We start from the raw sequence: 26,359 nt of genomic DNA, 5'->3' as shown, positions 1-26,359 counted from the left end.
CTCTGAGAAAAGCTAGTTTTATTCTGTCTTCTGGGAACAATAAACATGAAAAACCTGGTGTAAAATGGAATGCATTCCACATTGTAACTGGAAAACATTTCACTGTTCCAGATGAGTCTTGATTTCATGTTTGAACAACCGTTATTATATCAAAAAAAGAGGTGGTTCTTTTGCTGTCTAGAACATAAATTTCCCATCAATTCTGCTTTTAGGCAACAGATTTGAACGTGGGTTAATCAACATCTTGGTTAATGGTTGCCAAATATGTATTAAAATAAAATGTAATATTCTTAACCTTAAAATTATGTAGAACCTATATTATGTTCTTTATACGTAATTCAGAAGAGATTTCCAAATCTTGCCATGCTTCTTTATTACCATTTGAAAACTACTTTTCTTTTTTCCTGATAAACTGGTAAAACTCATTATTCATAATTTAGAATGATAAAATAATTAAATAGTAAATTAGAATGCTAGTTAATAGAATTTGTGAACATGTTTACACAGAGACAAAACCTGTGAGTAATACCGAAGGTCACTTATCATAAAAAGATGTAGGTTTTTTGGTTTTTGTTTTTTAAATAGTTAGGCAGTTGCTTCTCTGGGAGAGTTTAACATTTATATTGCTTAATCTTAGAGTAACAGATAACAATACCTATCAGGGTTCTACTTTCAGTCCATGCTACTCTTAAAATAGGGAAAGCACATAAAATATTTTAAAACTATCTTATCTTCTCATAGTTTTCCTACCAACCAGTCATGTGATTTCTAGGTCTTCTCATTGAAGGATTTTACCTTCACCTGGGATTAAATATGTTATTATTAATTTAAGATTCAGGTGATACTTAATACTGGACTGGTATCAAGAGGGTGGAACACTTTAAGAAAAAGAAAATGCAGAGGAAAAATTTTATATAATCTTATTTTAGCTCAATCTTTGTTTACATTACCATGGAGATGCCTGGAGGCAGTGGGTCATAGTGTAAAACAAAGGGAAAGCCATGGCTATTGCAGTTCTGCTACAATTTTGTGATCATTCATCTTATTTGATTATAATTTGATTTGTGTTAATGCTGGAGGGGAGAGGATGAGAAATGACCACATGATATTTTAATGGCCTTGAACTTTTGAGGTTATTCCTACCTGGATACACATAACTATGGATTATTCCCTTCTCTCCTTTCACTTCTTTCCTTCCCTCCTTCTTCCCATAAATATCTATTAATGCTTACTATGTGTCTGGCCCTGGGTTAGATGTTTGAAATACTCTGTGAACAAAATAGTAAAAATTTATCACCTTTGTAAAATTTATATTCCAATAGAATAAGGTAGACAGTAAACAAAAGATAATTAATAAATAAATTATTTAGTGTTATATCACATGTTGGAATTTAACAGTTGCTAAGGAAAATAGATTAGGAAAAGTAGGATCAAGAATGGAATATCGGGCTTCCCTGGTGGCGCAGTGGTTGGGAGTCCGCCTGCCGATGCAGGGGACGCGGGTTCGTGCCCCGATCCCGGAAGATCCCACGTGCCGCGGAGCGGCTGGGCCCGCGAGCCATGGCCGCGGAGCCTGTGTGTCCGGAGCCTGTGCTCCGCAGCGGGAGAGGCCACAGCAGTGAGAGGCCCGCGTACAGCAAAAAAAAAAAAAAAAAAAAAAGAATGGAATATCGTGGAAAGCAGCTGGAGGGTCTTGAAGAGAGGAGTTATATAATGTTTAAAATGCGGAGGATTACTCAAGTGTCTTAACTGTCATGTTGAGAACAGACTTTAGAGGAGCAAAGATAGAAGCTAAGAGATGAGTCAGACTATTATAATAATGTAGTCAATATGTGATATATCTTAGAAAAGAGTAGTAATGAAGGTGTTAGAAAGTGGTCAGATTCTATATATATTTTGAAGAATTTTCTGATGATCTGAATATTAGATGGGTGAAAAGAGAGGAAATAAAGATGACTCGAGATTTTTGATCTGAGCAATTTAAAGGATAGATTTGCAACCAATCAGAATAAAAAGGGTTTTGGGAAACATATGCTTGGATAAAATAAGGAATTCCATTTTGGACAGTCAACTCTGAGATGTCCATTAGACATCCAAGTGAAGAAATCAGGAAGGCAGTTGGATACACAAGCCTATGAATATTAATTATGTAGTCAGCATATAAATTGTTATTTAAAACCATGAGACTGAATGAAATCACAAGGAAGGGAATGCAGATAAAGAAGGCAAGAGAATCAATGACTGGTCCTTTAACAAATCAGAGGAAGAAAGAAATAAAAGCTGAGAATAAGGAACCATTTAAGTAGGAAAAAATCCAAATAAATGAGATGTCTTGGGAATGCAAAGGAAAAAAATGTATTTCAAGGTGGAGTGAGTGATTCAACTACTGAAAGGTAAAGAAGAGGATAGAAAATTGATTAATGGGATACATCAATGAGTATGTCATTGGTGACGCTGGCCAAAGAAACCTCTGGAGTGGTGGAGGCAAAAGCACTCTAAAGTCTGAAGTTAGTTGTATCTTCTCTGGCCATAAATCCTCAGTGTCTCCATCCTATAGGACCTGTAAATGGCCTTTTGGCCAGTTAACCTTCTGTTACTGCTCAAGCCCCAGACCTAGTCATGTGCACTTATATATACTTCCTTGTCTTTTGCAATATTGTTGTCAAGACCACCATCAAATAGGTGAGAGTTCTAGTTTCACTATTGCCGTTTCCATGACATCTGGGATGTCACTTAACCTCTTTGGCTTCTGGTACTCATATCAATATCTACCTTAAAGAATTATGAGAATAAAGCACTTGGCACACTGCCTGGCACCATAGTAAGTGATCAGTTAGTGATAGCTATTATTATCATCATTATCATGCAACTACAAGGCCTTGATGACTCTGCTGGAGTTGTTAGTCACTTTATAGTATCCAATAAAATAATCCTGGGAATCTCAAAATCTTTTCATTCATTGAAGAAAAGGCTATGCAAACCTTCTTGTCCTTGAACGTGGGAGTCTCTAATACCCCCAAATTCACACACATGAACCTATTCTTTCTAAAAGGACAGCTCCTGAGCAGCCTAACCTGTCCCTATAGGATGACAGTCACTCAGATATCTTTTTTGTTGCTTCACCTGGATGACTCCTTGGCCACCAGGTTACTCTGAGGGTCCTCACTTTTTTACCTCGAGCTGCATGTATATCCCAAGTAGGCTCCTCCAAAGAAGTTGGAGATGCCTTTGTCTGAAATTATCAGATAGCTCTCCAAATGTTAAGACGTTTTAGAATCTCAAGAATGCCTGTATGGGGAAAAATGGAATAGAGAGTTGGTACAGATATTTAAATAGTTTGATGGAAAATGTGGAGAAAGAAGGGTAATGTATATAATAGTTAAGAACAAGGACTGGGAGTCAAACTTGAATTCAAGTCATGTGGAACCGTTTCCTGGCAAAGTGCCAGCCCCCGAAAAAGACCGTCATGAAAATCAGTTGATCATAAAAACTAATTTTATTAAAGTTATAGCAAGTAAGGGTACCATCTGTGTAGTCTTAGTAGTGTTTTAAAAAGATGAAGTTAGGGAAGAGTTTTCAGAGGGTTCTAGGACCTAGACTGGAGGATTTTAAGGTAAATCTTGCAAGGGAGGAAGTTGGTTGCAAATTGGTCGGAGTATGGGAAAAGCAACTGGGGTAGGTAGACAGAGCAAGGGGAGGACCTTAAAGAAGTCTTAATAAGCATGCAATTAGTCTTAATAAGTAGGCTGTTTTAGTTGGATCACAGTCTTATATTCTGGGAGCAAGTATTTCTTGGAACAAGCAGCCCAGGAATTGTTTGGTTTGGTATTGTTGAACATAGGTTTAGGAAAATAATGTCTTATCTGAGTATTATTTCATGTAGGAAATTATGTTAATTTTGGTTCTCAATGCTTATGTTGTTTAAACCTTGTTGTCTTTATCTTCAAAATGAAAGTTTGAATATTAAAATATGTAAAACATTTATGTCTAGGCCTGATTTTGAGCAAATATTCAATGTATGTTGGCAATTATTTTTACAGGGTCTTATTGAATAAAACATATGCATTTTGATGATAACAGAGAATCCATGTTCTGGTGTCAGACTGCCTAATTTCAAATCCTAGAACGTCACTTGCTAGCTTGTCTCCTACTGTAGATTGCAAATTTTTAAAATGATCTTTTCTTATCTCACAATTGGAAGGTAAAAAACACATTTTTATATTGGATTGCCAATATTCAAACGGAAGTGACTGAAAGCAAAATGTGTGTGCTTATCTAACCCATGCTATTAACAACCCTTGCTTTATTTGCAGAATGACATGAATTACATAGCATCCAGTGGACTTCTATTCAAAGATGGCAAAAAGCGGATTGATTACATCCTGGTTTATAGAAAGTCAAATATACAGTATGACAAAAGAAACACATTTGAAAAGAACCTCAGAGCAGAAGGCTTGATGTTAGAAAAGGAGGTATGTTCTTTAATAGTATTAGCTATGTGGTATAATATGCTGGAAGAGATATGATCGTTTATGTTTTAGTATAAAAGTATATAACACGTGGCTTTTTAAAATGTATAGCAGTTATCTCCCAAATGTAAAAGAAATGCATATGTATAGTACTATTTTAAAATATATTCCTTTTTTACTCTACATGTTTCCATAAACTTAAATATTTTTCAAAGGGCATAACTATTTTTACAATTTTAAAAATTAAAGAAGGAATGATTCTATATAAAGTACAAAACTCTATGAAAAGAAAAACAAAATGTAGAAAGAAAAGAGTTTGCCAAACTGTTAATGTCTAGGTTTTAATATTTTTTGTTTTTAAATTCTTGTATTTTGTATTGGAGTACAGTTGATTAACAATGTTATTGATAGTTTCAGGCGTACAGCAAAGTGATTAAGTGATTCAGTTAAACATATACATGTATCCATTCTTTTGTGCATGTATCGTTTGAACCATGTTTTTCTCTGGATATATGTCCAGGAGTGGGATTGCTGGATCATATGGTAACTCTATTTTTATTGTTTTAAGGAACCTCCATACTGTTCTCCATACTGGCTCTACCAATTTGCATTCCCACCAACAGTGTTGGAGGGTTCCCGTTTCACCACACCCTATCCAACATTTATATTATTTGTAGATTTTTTTTTTTTTTTTTTTTTTCTCTTTTTGCGGTATGCGGGCCTCTCACTGTTGTGGCCTCCCCCGTTGCGGAGCACAGGCTCCGGACGCGCAGGCCCAGCGGCCATGGCTCACGGGCCCAGCCGCTCCGCGGCATATGGGATCCTCCCAGACCGGGGCACGAACCCGTATCCCCTGCATCGGCAGGCGGACTCTCAACCACTTGCGCCACCAGGGAGGCCCTATTTGTAGATTTTTTGATGATGGCCATTCTGACCGGTGGGAGGTGATATCTCGTAGTTTTGATTTGTGTTCCTCTAATATATAGCAATGATGAGCATCTTTTCATATGCCTCTTGGCCATCTGTATATCTTCTCTGTAGAAATGTCTATTTAGGTCTTCTGCCGATTTTTTGCTTGGGGTGTTCGTTTTTTGGATATTGAGCTGCACAAGCTGTTTGTAAATTTTGGAAACTAATCCCTTGTCAGTAACATTGTTTGCAAATATTTTCTCCCATTCTGTGGGTTGTCTTTTCGTTTTATTTATGGGTTCCTTTACTCTGCAAAAGCTTTTGAGTTTACTTAGGTCCCATTTGATTATTTTTGTTTTTATTTCCATTACTCTAAGAAACAGATCAAAAAAAGATATTGCTGCAATTTATGTCAAAGGGTGTTCTGCCTGTTTTCTTCTAAGAGTTTTATAGTGTCCAGCCTTACATTTAGGTTTTTAATCCATTTTGAGTTTATTTTTGTGTACGGTGTTAAAGAATTTTCTAATTTCATATTTTACATGTAGCTGTCCAGTTTTCCCAGCACTATTTATTGGAGAGACTGTCTTTCCTCCATTGTACAGTCTTGCCCCCTTTGTCATAGATTAATTGACCATAGGTGCGTGGGTTTATTTCTGGGCTTTCTATTCTGTTCTGTTGATCTATATTTCTGTCTTTGTGCCAGTGTCATACTGTTTTGTTGATTCTAGCTTTGTAGTATAGTCTTACATCGAAGAGCCTGATTCCTCCAGCTCCATTTTTCTTTCTCAAGATTGCTTTGTCTATTCGGGGTCTTTTGTATCTCCACGCAAATTTTAAGATTTTGTTCTAGTTCTGTGAAAAATGCCATTGGTAATTTAATAGGGATTGCATTGAATCTGTAGATTGCCTTGGGTTGTATAGTCATTTTGACAATATTGATTCTTCCAATCCAAGGGTATGGTATATCTTTCCATCAGTTTGTTTCATCTTCATTTTGAACTGTTTCTTCTTAATCGTGTTTGTTATATGCTTTTAAAAAAGACTTTATTTTTTAGAGCAGTTTAAGTATCATACTAAAATTGAGAGGAAGGTACAGAGATTTCCCATATACCACGTTAACCCACACATGACCTTCTTATCATTATGTAAAGCCCTTCTTTATCCCTCATAACTTTCCTTTCTTCAAATGCTTTTTTTAGTGTTCTTTAAGGAAAGCTATTTTTTTCAAGTGAAACAATAAAAGTAACAATGCTCACTAGGAAAAAAATGAAAAATAGAAAGGAAATAACACAGAACCCTCACTCTTATTATCCAAAAATAACCACACATGCTATTTTAAACATTCTAGGGTTTTTTTAAATGTATTTATCATATTACAGAAAGAAAAAAATGTAAAAAATCAGAAGTATAACAAAGTACAAAATAAAAAGTCAAAGTGCACATCTACCATCTCTCAAATCATACCCTTTTCTCCTTTGGTAGCCTTGCTAATAATATCTTGAATTATACTGTTCAGTGTCCCTCAATATATTTTCTATGTATATACAAACACATATAAATTTTTTACATAAAATTAGTCATGATATACTTACTATTCTGCTATTCAATTCTGTTGTTTAACAACGTATTATGGATATATTAAATTGCAGTGTATTTAGATCCAACTCATATTTTTTACTCAGGTACATAGTATTACAATTTGGTGATTTAACCAACTGTTCCCTTACTGAGAGAAAAAAATTAAATTAAGGATTTGAGAGACCCCTAAATTACTACTGATTGGATTTAACTACTTTACCAATAAGTGGATTGACAAGGTCAAAAGCTTTGATGATTTATTTGCCTAAATATCTGGATAATTTGCTAATAAGCTTTATCAATGGAATAGAGTGGTCACCCATATTTTTATATGATATTGGAAACCACCCCTACTTTTTTGTTCCCACGGGACATGTCTTGTGATTAGTTATCTGAGGAACATCCATAGGAAGTACTGAAATATAACTCAAGGTGGCCCTAGCAAAACTAATCCATTTATATTTATTAAAACTCTTTTACTATGTATAAAATAACAACCATACACTGCCTTACCTCTTTATGAGGTTAGGATTTATTCACACACTGCCTAGTGTTACAGAATTGGGCAAGTGGAATTCTGATCTCAGTTTCTACTGACTCCTTTAGTTGTGTTTCCTCTGCGAATTTTAACCCAGAATATCCATATCACTAGTGATTAATTCAATTAGGAAGTATTTATTGAAAAAATCTTACAAACTCAAGTTTTGTAATAGGTTTTTATTAATTTAATTTCCTTGTGATTTCTCAAAATTTCCATACAAACAGAATCAATCAAGTGATTGATTGTCATCTGTTCCCAGAGCAGTTTATACCTGCTTGCTATTATAATGCTGGTAGTTATTTTGCTCATGTATTTATAATTATTTCTTAATTCAGCAAGTAATTTTGACAGATTCCATGAAGATGTTGGAGATCAGGTGAGTTAAGCAGACCACACTCCTGCCTTCACTGAACATACAGTCTGTGGAAGAGTCAGTCATGAAAATTGTTTACTTGTAAAAGAGATATAACTTGGCTCACAGTCTCCACCTAGTTTTCTTGGTGGAAAGTCCAGATTCTCTTGTGTGTGTTCCTCTCCCTCGCTCCTCCAAGTTTTCCCGAGAATAATACTGGATGTTATTCATCCAAAAGGGGTTTTGTTTTGCTTTTAAGGGAAATCCATTCATTCTTGAGCTCCCACTCTTCAGTTACTGCCAAAAGATTCCCATTTTTCTTAAAAAAAGCATCATGTCCCATTTTTTTTTTCTATTTTTTCTAAAAAAAATGTACACATGTGTACCTTTGTTCCTGGACAAATGGCTTTTCATTCTAGGTTCCATAATTTCATTCTAGGTTCCAGATGATTATCTGGTTCAGAAAGGCATCTGATTCTCTGTTAGTGGTATGAGAAAAATATTCAGAGCAATGGAATCGAATTCTGGGAATTCTTAAGAATTAGACCAGAGTACTCAATTTTGTTGAAAGCTCCTTAGATAATTCTGATGCACACTTGATTTTGCTTAAAAACCTCTTGTCTAGATCGAAGACACAAAGTCTTATGATCTCTTGCAGGAAACAGTATACTAACCTGTTAAGGTTCGAGTAAGCATGCAAATTTGACAGCTCTGTAAGGCTATGGACTTGTAGGATTTATACTCTGTTTATCCCCAGGATTTTCACAGGACCTCGCTTTAATTACAGGAGTAATTACTCAATAAAATGTGCTAGAAGAATAAGTGAATGAATAACTGGTAACAACTGTCAGTGTTGTTTTTACCACTACCACCACTGCCCCCCACCCTGCCACCCCAGAGCAGGAATGAGAGGATCATGAGAAGGTGTCAAACAAGAATAACTTCAGATTCCTAATTGGCTCATGATTGTTCTGATTAGGGATTCTGGATCTTGATAATGATCAAAGGAAGAAAATGCACTAACTCACATGGATGATTATTTCTTGCATTCAATGGCATTATTACATTTTGATTAAGGTATTTCTGTATTAAGAAATTTTATTCATATAAATTCCTTTTAAATGGGTGGTAATGATTCATGTGTAGACAAGCGGAAAATGTCCTTCCCTCTCAGATCAAATTGTGGCATGATATTATCAACTCTGATTCTAAGTGGTGTCGGTTCTGCTGTCCTTTGCAGCCAGCTGTTGCAAACCCTGATATCATGTTTATTAAAATTCATATTCCATGGGACACGCTGTGCAAGTATGCAGAGAGGCTGAATATCAGGATGCCCTTCAGGTACTTTCAGATTCTATTTCATTCTATCTCAATGTATATTCAGATGAGCCTGTTTTTTGCAAAACTTGAGAGCAATAAATGTAATTCTTTCTACAGAAGAAATGCTTTTTCTTCCAAAGTTTAGCTTATCTTGGACATTTATCTTTCCTTCTAATTTGCTTGCTTAATGTGCTAAGTGTTCTGGTTCCCAGCTATATCATTTCTAGCTGGACTTGACTAGAGGGAGGGGAAAAATAGTTGTTTTCAAATTTTAACTTATAATTCCCAAGATCAATTTCACTTCTTATTTAATATAGGTAGATGGAACTCTTATTTTTGTGAAAGTCAGGAAATGTAAGTGTGTAGCATCCTTATGTATACAAATACAGTGTTCTTTCTCTGTATAGCAGTTAGCAAGAATCATTCCTCAGGTGGAATGCAACCAGATGGTTTCTTAGCTCTGTCCTCAATGCCAAAGGATAAATGGTAATAAAAGGCCTTCTCAGTTCAAAGATTTTTCAGTCCTTCCTATAGGCAAGCAAAAATTGAATAGATGTGTTTCCCCATATTGTGTGTTTTGTGTTATATGCAGAACCTATCACTTTCCTTCATGATCTCTCACAATAAAATTCAAGTGTTTCTACTCTGTGCAAAGTTTTAACTTACATTGAAGATATGAACACTTACACTTATTTGGAGCTCAGTATGCTTTATCAACTGCTAAGAAGGTTTAAAAAGGTTTAGGGTAACAAGATACCAAGTAAAAGAACCTCTAGATAATGAATATGAATGAACAGTAGGAGTGCAATTCAAAAATATGGAGAAATTTCTCAGACCTGGTAGCGTGGAAGAGGCCAACTCTGTAAGAGTGCTGATAGCCTCAGGTCTCATGACAAGCCTCTACAGTATTCAAGATGAAATATGGGATGTTGATCACTGTCTTTTTAGTCATCTGAAACACCTCAGGCTTTGGAAGATGCAACCACAGTCACTGCCCACAAAACAGAAATTGATTAAGTGTTGGCAACTACAGAGGAATCTTACTGTGACAATATTAGAATTAGATACCTAAATTGACTCCCATTCCTGCTTGGGTATAAGTTTCAAAGTTCTCTGTACAGATGATTTTTATAAGATAGGTAAATAATACCTTGAAGAGCTTGGCAAAAATAATAATAATAACAAAATAAAAAACAAAAGAAAATGAGTAAAGTCTTTTGAATTCTTTAGCACCTTATATAAATTATTAATAAGATACCTACAAAAACCTGAAGTTTGTACATTTTTATGAAACTTGGTCCCTGAAAGAAGCAAGTAAGGACCTATGAGATATTATTTGTATTATGATTAGATATTTTGAAGTCTACAGAGGACTGTTTTTAATTCAGGTCATTCTACTGAACCAAACTTGAGAGTACAAGTAGGTAAGTATACACTGTGCAACTCTTCATGTCTTGAGTTTTGAGGAATTTTTTCCTGCTGACACTACGTCTCCTTCTAAAAAGTCTTGTGAAATACATGCTTGTGACTTATTACAAGCTGATAATGGGAGAATACTTGCCTTTGCTCTATCTGCTTTCTTCTTGTTTGGTCTGTATATATATGCATGCTACACAAAATCATGCAGAATTAAAACAATGAGTTTCATTTTAACTTATGAAATTATCAAAGACTTTCACAAGTAGTACTCTTCAAACCTCGCACAGATATGGTGAATAATCACCTCTGTTGATTTATGGTGAGAATCAAATTTCATAAAATATTCTGAAACTGAATTTAAAATTATTTTCTGTGAGACTTAAAACTTTTCATAACCACTTTTTATCTTAAGAAGATAATTAAAAAATATGTAAAAACATTCCCCGAAGTACTATTTATAATTTTGAAAAATGGAAATATCTCCTATGTTCAATGGTAGAGGATTTAAATAATTTAGATATACCCTTGCAATGCAATATAATTCATTTATAAAACACATGGGTACAAGGATTTATTAATGGTTGTAGTGAAATAATAAATAAATTTAAATAAAATGTGAAGGATATGCATGTATTCATACAATGAGATTTCACCAATGTAAAATGAATAGAAATAAAATTGGAAGAAAATATAATATGCTAAACATGATTGCTTCTGATGGGTGGGCTTGTGGGTCCCTATTATTTTATTTGTTTACATTCTTACAAAATTATTTTAAACAAGTTCTATTTTGACTGCAGGATATAAACAAATGCAAAAGAAGTGTGACACCCAAGACAATAACCTACTTTCTGTTATCAGGGTGAAATTGCTAAAAAATTCCAAATTAAGCCTGATTTCACGTACCTTTATCCTGCCCCTATTCCTGTGATTTCACCATTGTTTCTGAGCAGAGGTATAGTTGAATTTTTGCACAAACTAATTTCCTTGTAGATCTAGAAGGAGGAGACCCTTAGAGACTATCACAAAGCGTGCCATTTCAGTGTATTTCAGTATTCAGGTTCTCTTCAGGTTAACTGTAAATTGTGTTAAAATATTCCATCAAAAAAAAGAGCATATCTTCCACTTATCTCCTCTGGACTTTATACAAAGCACTTGTTTGCCAGGGGTCTGAAAGATTGAATCCTTTTTTGCTATCCAAGGGGGAATTTGTCATCATTTGATTCTTAGTCCCTGGCAAAGACACATTATTAATTTGAAATTATACTTTCATTCAATGAAAAGGTAAATGTTGGTTAACATGTTTGCTTTACACCAAATATTTGACATTCATAATTTCAAAGATGGTTTTCCTTTCTTTGTCAATATACTTTCAAAGTATGTCCATTCTGCTGTAGTTTATAGGGAAAAAGTCTTACAAAGACGATGGCAACAGAATCTACAGCATCACACATTTCATACAGCTCATTCCACCATCTCAGTTGGATTTTATTAGTTTTAAAAACTGAAAGTCTGTTAGAGTACATTGACCTTTTTTCTCTCATTTCCCTTACTCTTGACTTTTTCAGATAAATTTTGAGGAACTCTGAAAGAATAATCAATATTCTCATAACTTTGTTTTTTTTAAAAGTCTGTATCAAATTTAATTATTTGTGTCTTTACCTTAGCAGTTCATTAAAAACAATTCCCTTACCAGACTGTGTCTCCACTTTGTATCAATTAGACCCTAGGTCTCCAGTCTGTGTGCCATAGTGTCCTTCTATTTCAGCGGAGGTTTTGAATAAGGTGTTTTCTTCAGTTGATGGTTTTGCCTTTTATAAATAATATTCATTTTTATTTTCTGGTAAGATTGCATTTGAAAGAAGAGTTCTGATATATCCAAAGAAAGAAATATGAAAACCATGAAATGTATTCAGTTACTGTCTCTTTTTATTGATGATGTGGCTCAAATTTCTTCTTTATAATATGTTTTTCAAGATAATGTTCACAATTTCCACATTACTGAAATTTTGGAAAATGCCATTGTGATTCTTTTGATTTAGTAATATAAATATTAGAAAATATACAGCTTTTTCTCAAAGTTTGTCAAAGGAGCACTGGTTCCAGAGGATGTAAAAGAAAAATATCCTGTGACCAAATATGTTCCTGAATTTCTAAGTTAAACAATAAGTTTATTTACTGTAGGAATTTTTTGAGAAGTGGTTCTCAGTCTTCAGAATACATCAGAATCACCTGGGAAACTTAGTAAACTTAGTAAAAACATCCAGAGATTCTAGCATATTAGGTCAGGGATAAGATTGGGTATTTTTAATAAGCATCCCAAGTGATTCTGTTACAGTTGATAGAGAAATATTGTCTTGAAGATTTTTAATATGTTAATAATTCTTATAATTTTTATAAATTTCAACAGACAGTTACACAGAGAAGTCTTTCCTTAATTTCCATCTGATGATGGATTTTTTAAAATCTTAATATGGTGATGTTCTTGGGAAAACAGTTTGAGAAATGCTGGAACTCAGAGTTCTTTTAGAACATATTTACAGATCAGTTTAAATAATAGATGTAGCATTAACTAACTCCTTAGTAACCAATTTCTGATTTATTTATAAGGTACACCTAAAATTTGGGATAGCAGTCAGCTCATAAAAAAAAGAATGTTATTCAAGCATAGAATAAGTGGCTAAGTGTTTTCATGATTACCAATTCATTTTCCAAATGTCAACTGTTATCATATTTAGGAACATATATATTGTCTTAAAAGTAAAATATACAAGACTAAGAAAGAACTTAAATAGGAAAAATACATATCTTTTTTCAAGACAAGATTTTTAAAAGGTTTATGCATAAAAACATATCCGTGCTTGACTATTCCATGTATTTATTCAGTGTTGAAACCTATATATTGCATTTCAGAAAGAAAAGCTGCAAATTTATTCAGGAAAAAATTATTAGAGTTATAACCCTTCCTTCAAAAGTTTTCTGGTAACTTACTGTATGAACATGAAACTTCAGCATTTTATCTAAATTTTATGCTTGATATTCTGCATGTATAGAATTTTATATACATAAATTTTCTAGCTATTTCTTTTCTTGATTATTTTTCCAAAGTAGGTATGGCTTGCGTATTGGACTTGATGTTTCCAAACTAACCAAGAAATTTTAGAGAGTTAAAATAGTCCACATTTTCTAGTTTTTATTCTATCAGGAAAGACTTAGCCTGTGTCTTGTACATTCCAGAAATATCAATTCCCACATTCATTACTTTTCTTTTGATTCAAAGGTGATTCTTATTCATTCTTACCCTTCTCTCACATTAAATTGCTCAAATATATTTTAAGGTGATTCAGTCACCCTGTAGCTTCTCAGGTTGAGTTCAAAGGTGGGGTCAACCTTCCATCTTTCCTCAAGCTCCTCCTCCCACAAATATCTTAATCATAGCAAATTTGGGGGAAATTTTTAAAAAACATTAAGAACAATCTTTTATCACAATTGGGATTAAACTTAGATCACTTTTTTTATGCAAAGCATAGCTCACTCAAAAATAAAATAATGTAACAACATACAGGGAGCCCAATATATAGAATAGATAACAGTGCAGTAGTTTTGCTTGACAAGGAGCAGGGACCCAGGGTCGCACCCATGTGACCGTCCGTCCTTCTCATTTGGCCACACAGACATCTCCACAAGTGGCCACTGGCTGTGTGAAACGGTGATTGGAAACAATGATGGAGATAAGCATTTACTTATAATTTTGAGCGGTTGTTGTAATAGATGGGTAAGTAGGTAGGTAGATAAATGCTGTCTTGATGCAAGGTGTAGAATAGAAGAATCTTTCAAATGAAAAATTAAGGGAAAATAAAGAAAGCTCTGTCCATGAACAATATGCAGTTAATAAATTATGGAATGAGGATAGTGGGTAGGAAATAATTTGGTCCTGCAGGCTCATTTATGCAGAAGAACTAAGGAAAACTGCAGGTTATTATTGACTGCATGAATTAAAGGTACACTTGTATATGCTGGGGAAATATAATTAAAAACAAAATCTTCCCCAACCAAAGAAACTTCTCCACAAACATAGAAGAGAAAGATAACCCTTTTATCACTGAATAAACATTAAACCAGAATGCAACATGCATCGAAGGCAATTCACTGAGATTGCAAATACAAAAAGAAATCTCACCCTTTTCTATAGCCAAGCAGATACACCCATTACAGGCATGTCCTCTAGATAAACAATAACCTAACGGGTCCTCAAGTAAGAGGACTTGACATCACTAATTGTCACACATAGTTCATCCTAAATTTGACTGGTAACTAGGGTGTTAGTTCATTGGGAAAAATGAGTCTCAATTTTATTCTTACAGTATAAGCAGTTTAAAAAATATGTGTATTCATCTTGTATGACTTTATTCCTTCACTTGTTCTTATTTCTCCCAAAGCATTTCAAAATTAAAAAAGAAAATGTTTAAGAGAAATATTTCAAAAAAGCAGCAATAAAAAGAATGTTTTATCCAAATGCCACCTTGTTCTTTTATATTATTCCTTACCATATCCACAACTGATCATTATAACCATAATCTTTATCTCCTCTTAATCACATTCCTAGATTTTTTTGATGCTGAAAATTATTTTAAACCAATTTCTACATTTGTAGTTTTTTAAAGCGATACCTTATTTAGTAAATGTTTATTAAATTCAATGTGCCCTCAGGCACTGAAGGAAATAAATGCAACTGTGAATTAAACAAAAGCCCATTCATTTATTCATCAGCCATTGGAATGCTTACTATTTACCAAAGAATGTGCCAAGTATACCCAAAGTCAGATGAACTGAAGCTACCGTCTTCAAGAAACCCAATCTCCTATAGAAGATAGTCATTGAACAGTTATATAATATGGGTTAAATAGTGCAAGAGAGTACTTTGTAGAGGAGATTCAGAGAGAAGATCGGTTTATAGTACAATAGGGATTTTTTTAACATCTTTTTGGAGTATAATTGCTTTACAATGGTATGTTAGTTTCTGCTTTATAACAAAGTGAATCAGCTATACATATACATATATCCCTATATCTCTTCCCTCTTGCGTCTGTGTCCCTCCCACCCTCCTTATCCCACCCTTCTAGGTGGTCACAAAGCACCAAGTTGATTGAATGATGTATGCACACAAACCTGTGTATGTTTGATAAAATGAAGGGGGGTGATATTTAAAGTGTGAGTTTAGGCTAGACAGAGCAAGCCTTGAAACTCCATATCTGAATTTAGTGCTAGAGTATGTCAGACAACTTAAAAATTCTTTCCTAGGATTATGACTGGTGATTGCAATAAAATATGGTAGCTCAGAAGGTTTTTCAAGTTTTCTAAGCAGTTAATAACAGGACTAAATATCAATTGTCCTGACTCTCGGCCCTGCTTTCTAGATACCACACCATGGAGTTTTCTGATTCTCTGGAATGGGTTTTGGTGGGTGGGGATAAAGAGGCATTTTAGAAGGCCCTGAATGAGATTCTTGAGCTCCAAGATGTGGATTTAGTGAGAATCTTTTAGAAGGTGAATTAACCTCTGTCACTAGAATATTTAGTTTCTCTAAAATCAGAATGCTACACACTTACTTAAAACACTCAATATCTTCCTATAACTTTTCACCCAAAAACCTTAGCATCAGTGGTAAGACCCCTCATCATCTGTGCCTTGTTCACCATCCCCTCACCTCTTTTATTATTATCCTCAACTTGCAGTTTATACCCCAGCAGTTACCAAATTAGTCAAAGTTCCCTGAATCTTACAAGGTTTAGTCTTGCTCCCATAACCATTTCATATGCTGCTACCTCTGTCTAAAATGCCATGTCCTAAGTACTCCATTCAGACGACTACTGCCATTCATGCTTCATGATTCAACACAGATAACACATCCTCTGGGAAAGCTTCCGTCTCCTTTCTCCTCCGTCTATGAAAACTAATTGAGATCCCTTCACAGGTACTTCCATAGCCCTCTCTGTTTTACTGAATTATCACACTTTGTTATAACTATCACTTGTCTCCTCAACTGAAAAGTAGCTTTTTGAGGGTAAAGACCCTCTTTTTTTCTCTAAATTTCTAGTGGTTATAACTTAACATTCTTTGCAAAGTCATAAATATTCATTACATATGTGTTTAGATCAATAGATGACTTCATATAACATACAAGCAAGTGATCTGGTTAATATGCATTATGTAGCAGAAGACAAACTTTCAAAAAAATTAAAAATCAAATATTCAAAAGTGACCTGTTGATTTATGAAAGTGTCTTTGTTATTAGTAACTTAGATTCTGAAACAATGCAAATTCACAGTTCTTCCTATTATACTGGTTCATTTCATATCTTTCTTTAGCATGTGGAAATTAGAGTATTGAAATGCTCAGTATAATTGAATGTTGTCACTTGCTGGTTTCACTATTTTCATGTGACTTTTCTCAGCTGATTTCTTTCTTTGTTTTTGTTTTTTTTTTTCAGGAAAAAATCCTATTACACTGACCAGAGGAGCAAATCAATGGGCAGGTTGGTGGGTGATATGAAATTTGTTTACGACCAATTTGTCATTTGGGAAAAAAATAAAACATGCATTTGATTACCCATATGGGAAAAAAATAAAAAATGCATTTGATTACCCATATCAGCAGCTGTAAATTTTAGAAAGAAAAACTTTACTGATTTGTTCAAGATATTTTCAAAATGACTTATGCCAAATTTGACAATGTTTAAAATCAGATGATCCCTTTTTTTCTATTTACCATTGCCATTCCCACAATCCTTCCTTGATATAATGTTATGGAACAAGAATTTTAATTGCAAGTCAGTGTTTCAGGAGATTTTAATTTTAAAAATAGTTATAAAACCAGGATTGATGGATAAATGATGACCCACTAGAGTAATAGAAAAATAGACACAGCAGAGACCTCTTGGATCATTTAATCCAAACATCTTATTGATGAGATGGTAAAAGAGAGACTAGCATCCAGAGTGATGAAGTGGTTTACCAAGGCCATACAGCATCTTTTGTATTACAGACCTACTCTTATTCCACCAGCTAAACCTGCCTCTCTTTCAATTCTGGTATTGAAAGGAAACTTCTTTTCAAGAGCTTTATCTCAAAACAACATCTCTTTACCTATTGTGGTTAACAGTAGCTATGGCAAAGGATTAATTAAAATACAACCCTGAGACACAAGAAACTCTCCCACCTGAATTGCCTTGACCCCGTTTCACTGGAGAAAATGAGCTTCCATTTAATGAACTCTACAAACAAAAGGCTTGTAAGAATTCGCTGTTTTTCTGCTCCTTGCAAAAAAATCAGTTAAGAAAAATAGAATGTGAATGTGGTAGAGGAGGCCTTATTGAATAATGTTGCAGGATATTGCAAATCAGAATGACACAAAAACTAGCAAAATCATACAGTATAAATATCTGACCATTTTAGGAGAGAATTTAATAAATCTAGTTCTTTTACCAAAGAAAATGTCTGAATATAATTTAGAACTCTAAAATAGGAAAATTTTGAATTCTAGAAGAGAGTATTGTACTCTGTTAAACATTAAATTTAGGGTGGTAGGAATGAGTGACAAGAAAAGGAAATCATGAGGGGGAAAACTTGAAATCTGAATGCTAAAGGAATTAGTACTCAAATGGCTCTTAAAAAATTAATGATGTTCCTTAGCCAGTCGGATTCCTCTGTTTGTCAGGTTGACATGCTCAGATTTACAATGAGCTTTCATCATTTCTCTTGTGCTCATTTGTTCCTGGTCTATATAAGCAAATTTCCAAAGTTATTTTTGCATAATAAGGTCAAATTCATTGGAATATTATAATATATAAATTTACAACCACAGGTTTTCCATATTTTTCTCTGCATGTGCCTGTTTAATATTGGATGTGTTGATAAAACATGTTTAGGTTTGCTTCTGGGTGCTGTATAGGATTAGTGAGATTTGCCACTGTATAATTAGTGTGTTTTCTGCTAAATAGGCATCTTCCTTTCAGAGACTCACAGAAGGACAAAATCCTGTATATTATATTGGCAACCAATGTCTATGTAATACTGTCATAATTTAGTTTTAGAGTAAACTTGTATTTAGAATTCCTGATAAATATGTATATTCTAAATCCTAAAGAAACATTTTTAATAGTGGAAAAATGTTTTTCTTTACTATTTTGGTCAAACAAAAGTAAACTAGAAAAATGCTATATTATGTGTCATAATATGTTTTATTATCTTTTGTGTTTATTATTTTTTGTTTAATTTTATGAAATGAAAATAAGGTTGTCAGTTATTCCAAACAATTGTTAATGTACCTTAAGCATTACTATAGTCTACTGCTTTACAGTTTACATATTACAAATAGTTCTCTTTGTTCTTTGAGTTAGTGGATGCGTATGGGGAGGGTGACAAATAAATAGGAAAGGCATTTATAAAATTATATGACATATTAAACTGAAAAAATGACTGTCTTGGTATTTGCCTGAGTTTATACTTTCAATTAAGGAAAGGACTGATTTTGATTTTTTTTAAACTTGACCTTTGGAAAAGAAAATTTAAATGTTGTGTGTGTATATGTACAGGCATCACTGTTATAAAATTATAAAACCCAATTTTTAGACAATTGGAAAGAGGAAAGCAAAAGTCTAATGTGTGTACTTAGATGTCACTTGTGCTTTCCATATCCTGATGTGGGAAAGATGTTTTGTGCATGGGTAATTTGACCAGTAAACATTAGGGGTAAATACGTACAGGCAGTTATCCAGGTTTCAAAGATCATCGTTTCTCCAGGCAGGTCGAAAGGAAATGCCTATAGTTTTATTATTGCTGCTCTCTATCATTAGCTTACAAAGTACTTTCATATTCAATTATCAAAGCATCTTCAAAAGGACCATTCAGGGGGGCAGAACAGAGTAACTGGTTTGCAGATCAGGGAAAATAAATGACTCCATTATCACCACTCCTTACCACCCCACATCTCATCCCCTAGCTTTCACAGCTGGTGTGGTAGAGTAGTTTGTGCTCTGACCACGTTCTTTTGACCCTTTAATCCAGGTTTCTTTTCAATTTCCATTGAATTCTCTGCATTCCACTGATTTTAGCAAAGGAATTTAAAGCTCTGTTAGAAGTCATCCTCACATTATGCCATGAAATCTTGTCTTTGCAAGACTGCTAACATGATATAAGTTTGGTAGAGAGTAGGTAATACGTTAGGTCATGTTGGTGGCATGGTGGTAGTAGTGGTGGTTGTAGAAGTAGTAGTGTACTCCTTTTCCTTATTATCATAAATATTTATTGAGTGTTTACTTTGTGCTGGGCACTGTGGGATCAGTCAGTACCTACTTAATTATCAGAATATCCCTTCATTTAAGAGATGAGAAAACTGAATGAGAATCAAAGAAATTAAATAATAAGCTAGATCTTCACATCCGGTGATTCAGATCCAGCCCTGACCACATTTCACTATTAGACATCATGTATTCCTTCATAGAAAGTATGTGAAAAGCCTAAACTGATAATATGGTTTCTTTTTCTGTAAAAGGTCAGTGATGGTCTAAAAGTCATTTTATTTCATTTCTTTAATATTTTTTGATTGGCATTTATTTCTAATATGTTTGCAATTTTGTCAGAGATAGTAAGCCCTTGGGTGCTATAGCTATCAGCATTTTCTAAGTGTCATCAGATGCCTCCTTTTATTTGATCCTCCTAGCCACCTAATGAAGTAGGACAGATGGAATTACTTTCTCTCTTTACAGATGACGAACCTAAAGCTCAAAGATTGAAAATGTTTGGCTCAATTTCAATGACTGGCAAATTCATCCTCTAATTTTGTTGTTGTTGTTGTTGTTGTTTTGCGGTACGCGGGCCTCTCACTGTTGTGGCCTCTCCCGCTGCGGAGCACAGGCTCTGGACGCGCAGGCCCAGCGGCCATGGCTCACGGGCCCAGCTGCTCCGCGGCATGTGGGATCTTCCCAGACCGGGGCACGAACCCGTGTCTCCTGCATCGGCAGGAGGACTCTCAACCACTGCGCCACCAGGGAAGCCCCATCCTCTAATTTTTTATCCCATTGTTTTCTCCACTAGGCTAACTTTGAAAAGTTGGAGTAATTGCTATATAATCTATTCAGTGTTTTTACATGTCTGTGCACTAGTGGCTGGAATACAGCGATATTTTGTGATTTCAGAGGCTTTCTTTGTAATAAGAAGAAGCAAAATGGACACTTCAGATAACGCTCATTTATTATTTTAGGCTAGAAAGAAATGCTCTGGTCCCTCCAAAACCAAAAGACTTGTCATCTAAATGATAACATTACTTGGCAAAGAAAATGTCCATACTCTTCACATGCTAAAAATCAAAACTTGATGCTCATTTCAAATTATATAGACATGGTAATTTTACCATAATAGACTTGAATGAAATCATTTTTAAGATACAGTCTGCCTGCACATGGCTGTACTAAATTTTTTAAAGTTTAAGCAGAGTTGGCCAAATATTAAGATGCATTGTACTTCTAGGAAAATATTCTATCCTGCCACTTTGACTCACCATTGCAGAAGAAGTCCAAAAACTGCCAAAGATAGAACCTCATAAATAGTGTGTAAATATAGCACATTTTTAAAGTAAACACAGCTGTTATTATAGCAACTCAGAATCTCATTTTCAGAATCAATCTCTGGAGTCAGTATGTCTTTTGCTTTCATTTTTGTCTTTTGAAAAATAAATATGATTCCAATCAGTATATATACCACATAGAACTGAGTTGTGACTGTAATCTAAAGCTGAGGCCAAAGTATCCTGATGTGAGATTTCCTGAAACAGTGTTTTAATGTTCTCTAACCTGGAGTCTCTGCTAAATCCACCCCTCAAAGCGCAGTCAGTGGATAGCAAGATGAGCACCCCCGAGAACTAGTTAGAAATGCAGAATCTCAGACCCCACCCTAGGTCTGCTGAATTAGTATCTGCATTTTAACAAGATCTTCAGGTGATTTACATGTCCCTTAAAGTCTTAAAAGTACTGCAAAGACTCCTTGACTCAACTCTCCTTATTGTTAATCATCAAGTTTAATGTAAAACACCAACTCACAACTCTCCAGCAATGTCAGTATTATTACTTTTATGGGTGAGGAAACCAAGGCAAGAAATTAAATAACTTATACAAGTTTCCATTGTTACTATAATGCAGAGCTGCCTTTGAACCCAGTTTTTCTTGACCCGAAACTCTTGCTGTTACCATAGGACCTGTGGCTCCCAGAACTGAATGCGTTGAGTGCATTGTAGCCATTTCTTTCTTTTCAGTCTCCATTTTTCTGGAGCCACATTGCTATAGATTTTTTTAAGTGATCTATAGCCACACATATATAGATATAGATATATACATACATACACTCAACTTTAATAAACAATCTTGCTGGTTTTATTCTTTATGCTTTTTCCTACCCCATCTTTATGTATGATGATTTTCTAATATTTTCCACAGATTTTTCTTATGAGGATCACCTAGTTGCCCTGAAAGACTTGAAATAAATGCAAGATTTGGTTTGCTTTGGAATTATTTCCTTTGTATGGGTACAGGAATAATGCATGTTTGTGTGTGAGAATGTGGGTGTGTGTATGTCTTTTGGGAATCTTTCAGAATGGTAGTGGAAGGTAGGCATGGCTCTGGAGTGCAATCTAATTCAGTTCTAAAATGTGACTTTGTTCCAGGGTGCAAAAATATTTTAGAAGAATCAAAAAATGGATGTCCCAAAACCCCATGGTTCTTGACAAGTCAGCTTTCCCAGACCTGGAGGAGTCAGACTGCTATACTGGCCCCTTCAGTCGTGCACGAATTCACCAGTGAGTTCCCATCTCTTTTCTCCCATCACCTCTTTTTTAAAATTTTTTTTAGTTATTTAATTTTTTTAGCCATGCCATGTGGGATCTTAATTCCCTGACCAGGGATTGAACCCAGGTCCTTGTCAGTGAAAGTGTGGAGTCTTAACCACTGGACCGTGCCAGGGAACACCCCTCCCACCTCCCACCACCTCTTGAAGTCACCCTTTTGCTCTTTACATCATTGGCTCTCATGTTTACTCCATACAACTCTTTCTACAATGGAACAGTAGGATATGAAGGGGAAGGGAGAAACTTTGCTTGTCGCTGAAGTACTGAAAACAAGCTAGCTCGGAAAGTGCAGTATTGGGGAATGACATCAATTTTTAATGTGTTCTATTTGGAACCACATTGCTTAAGGTAGTACAAAATTTATGGGAGCCAGCGGACAATCTGTTCTTGTTCCATGCTCAATAAGAAATATGAGGACATTTAGGCTTCCTTATAAACTGAAGGATATTAAAATGAATATTTGACAATGCCTGTATTATTTATAAGTGTATATTTTCTCAGCCAAATGATTTTTTTTAAGAAGATGGTTTCTCTTCTGATTTATTATACTTTACATGCATTCATTTTAATGGAGAAAATACATGGATGACTACCCAGGAACTTGTAACTGTTGCTAGATTCTGTGGTCTGCATTGAATATTAAAACCAATCCGCTTATCTTCCCAGCTTCATAATAAACAATAAGGACACCTTCTTCAGCAATGCTACTCGAAGCAGGATAGTCTATCACATGCTGCAGCACACCAAATATGAAAATGGAATATCAAAAGTGGGTAAGAAAACTAATTAAAAGCATACCATGGAATTTACTTTTACTGATTACACTCAGAAGTATTTTTTAACAACTGAAGTTTTGCCTTCCTGCATTAGATATGGGATATAATGCAGTGAACAAACTCTAAACATTGTATTTTCAGCCTTTCAATGAAAGAAAACAAAATAAAACAAACAAAAAGCTTTTTCAAGGGCACTTGGCAATGTGTATCAAAATGTGAAATGTGCAAGACCTTTGGAACAGAAATTTTATTTCTAGAAATTTATCCCAAAGAAATAATCAGACTTTTGAATAACAATATATGTAGAAATTTGTTCATTGTGGCTTTGTAGACAAAGAATAGAATAGAATAATACTGGAGATACTTTAGCTGTCCATTAGGCTATATGCACATAATACATCATTAAAAATGGTGTGATTTTATTCACTCTTAACTCAAATGTATTCAGCATCTATTATACACTATATATTATGGAAAGTATATGACACAGACCCTTTACTCATGGAGATTGAAAATTAGTATCAGTTCTCTAATTATTGACTTCAAAAGATATCCAGAAAGCATTATTAGGTGGAAAAAAAACAGATTACAAAACTGTAAATTTAATGTGTAATCCCATTTTCTAAACACACAAAAAAAGAAAAAAATCTAGAATTTATTGAAACATTTTAGACATTATCTCTGAGAGGTGAGATTACAGCTAATTTTAAATTTCTAAATGTCTCTGTTGTTTGAATGTTTAGCAGTATGCTACAACATGTCTGATGCAAAAGAAAACAGAAAGTTTCACCTGGGAAAATTAAGTAAAATTGAAAAGTTTACACAGAGCAGAGCAGAAAACAACAGGTAACAAATGAGCTGGCCGTTTGTTAGTGTGAAAAATACAATATGGCTGAAGAAATAAAATGTTAGTCATGTTCTAAAATTCCTTCAAATAAAAAAGTTGATAAAAAAAAAAGTTGATAGCCAGTGGAAACTTGTACCAATATGTACTGATTTGCATTCAAATAGATTACCATATTAGTAAAATGAACTATGTTTCAAGTCATCCAAAGAGGAATGTTCAGACTTTGGTTCTCTTCTGATTAATAATTCATTTATTATTGAGCAGTCAAAATAATTAATTTAAAAACTAAATCCTTATAAAAAATTTGACACTTAATCAGAAGTTTTCTAAACAAGAAATAAAGATAGAGAAGTCCAGAATGTAAACTACAAATGTGTCTAAATGATAGCACTACATGCTTATGTAGACTTTAAAAAATAAAATTGACATTTAAATGGTTGTAAAGATAGCATGCCCTTTGTCAAACATGCAATAAACACAGAAGCGTATAAAAATAAAATTTAAAAATCCCTACATTCAATTTTCACTGTACCAAATTAGTACTGAATATATATACATATACATCTCATAATTAGAAGCGTGCAATGTTTACAATTTTCTGTCCTTTTTGAAATTACCATTATGAGTACTTTCTCAAGCCCTTTAGTATGTCTGAAAACATTATTTTAAATAGCTGTACAATATTCTATTGTAAGCATTCATCAAACTACAGTCATTTACCAAGCACTTATATAATTGATTGAACCATAATAATGAAACAATTACCCAATTTTGGATGTACAATTATTTCTAATTCTTTACTAATATAAATAATATTGCAATGAAAATTGCTCTTCATAAGAGTTTTCCAAATATCTAGTCTTCCCAGAACTATATTAGACAGTCCATTTCACTACACTCTCATTGGGATGGAGAGATTTTTAAGAAAGGTCACATATCGCTGTTTATTCTCTTTGGATCAGTATTAAAGAATTAAAGATTTCTCAATACCAATCTCCTTTGAGACATTTTGAGGAGTGGGGAATTCCTCTGCTTCCTTGACCAAATTTTGTTTTGAGTAAAAAAAAAAAAGTTGTTCCAGGCTCATGTGCCCGCAAATAAGTGGGTATTAAAATCCCCACATTTCACGATATGGCAAGTGCCATACATTGGCACCTTGCAAACCCTTTATTAATCTTGTAAGGACACAGTTAGACTCTTAGAATCAGTCTCTTTCACAACCTCACTGTCCTCCTAGGTGATATGGCTATGGAAGTCATTTGGGTTATTTTGTTTTTAAATTAATTTATTTTCCCAAGTATTATGTAGGTTGCTTCAGAGGGAAGTCTTCAATTAAACTAACTCAAGAACTGTTCTTTTCTTCTTTTTCCAGGTATCTGTAAACTTTTAAACAATGGCTCATATATAGCAGCTTTTCCCCCTCATGAGGTAATTTTGAAATACAATTTCCATTTTAAAAAAATGTTTCTCCTGCTCAATGCTTGATCTCATTTTTTTTTTTTTCACTTAAGTCTAGCTGCCTTATTCCTTATTTGAGGGTTCAACCAGTGAGTGGCCTTGGACCTTTCTGAGACCCCGTGATAATCTATGGCTGCACACTGGCTCCTGTGCTCCAGAACCCTTCTGCAATTTGCCCTGTACTAGGAATCCCACCCTCAGAGGGAACTCATGGACATTGCTCAGCCACTCTGACCAGACATAGATAGCCCTCTGCTCCAACACAGCTCCATGCTTGACTCAGCTTGGGATTTACACAACTTCCGAACAGGGCAGGTTCTGGTCTGTGCCTATTACTTTGGGATACCTGAAAACCTAAGACAAACCCAAACCAAAAATCTACACCCCATTATTTACTTGATTTTCTGTCAAATTATTACCTCTCTTCCAGTTTTAAGTAGGTCATGTTGTGGTAACTCTGCCTGCTGAGTCATGAATGACATGTGAATCAGTTTTAAACTCCCCCCCAATACACACACATACTATATTCTTTTTAAGGCAGTTATACATTTCAAAATAAGAACAGGGTCTTTAGAGGTTTAATGAGTGTGTTTTCAAAGCCCATCAGTCTTCTTTTTTTAAAGGCTGAGAACTCATAGGACATAACCCTTATACCTGAGGAATTCACAGTCTAGTATAACTCATAAAGATAAAATGCATTGAGCACTTCCTGTCTGGTACTGAGCTAAACGTTTCATATGGACTATCTCATTTAACCTTTGCAACAACCCTTTGAGATAGGCAATAATATTAACT

General features: G+C 34.4%; 1 protein-coding gene across 1 annotated transcript in view; it reads left to right on the top strand.

Annotated features, from left to right (window-relative positions):
- ANO3 (anoctamin 3) overlaps positions 1-26,359 on the top strand; it is a gene marked incomplete at both ends in the record, with an annotated part of 394,349 nt that overhangs the window by 276,238 nt on the left and 91,752 nt on the right. The window contains 6 exon segments of the mRNA XM_082629094.1: positions 4,314-4,472; positions 9,090-9,190; positions 17,079-17,123; positions 22,304-22,435; positions 23,150-23,256; positions 25,479-25,534. Coding sequence (XP_082485220.1) covers positions 4,314-4,472; positions 9,090-9,190; positions 17,079-17,123; positions 22,304-22,435; positions 23,150-23,256; positions 25,479-25,534 — 600 coding nt within the window.

This window comes from Mesoplodon mirus, assembly GCF_964341445.2.
Source record: "Mesoplodon mirus genome assembly, chromosome: 7".
Taxonomy (NCBI): domain Eukaryota; kingdom Metazoa; phylum Chordata; class Mammalia; order Artiodactyla; family Ziphiidae; genus Mesoplodon; species Mesoplodon mirus.
Note: the sequence above shows the minus strand (reverse complement) of the source record. Positions and strands in the feature narration are given on the sequence as shown.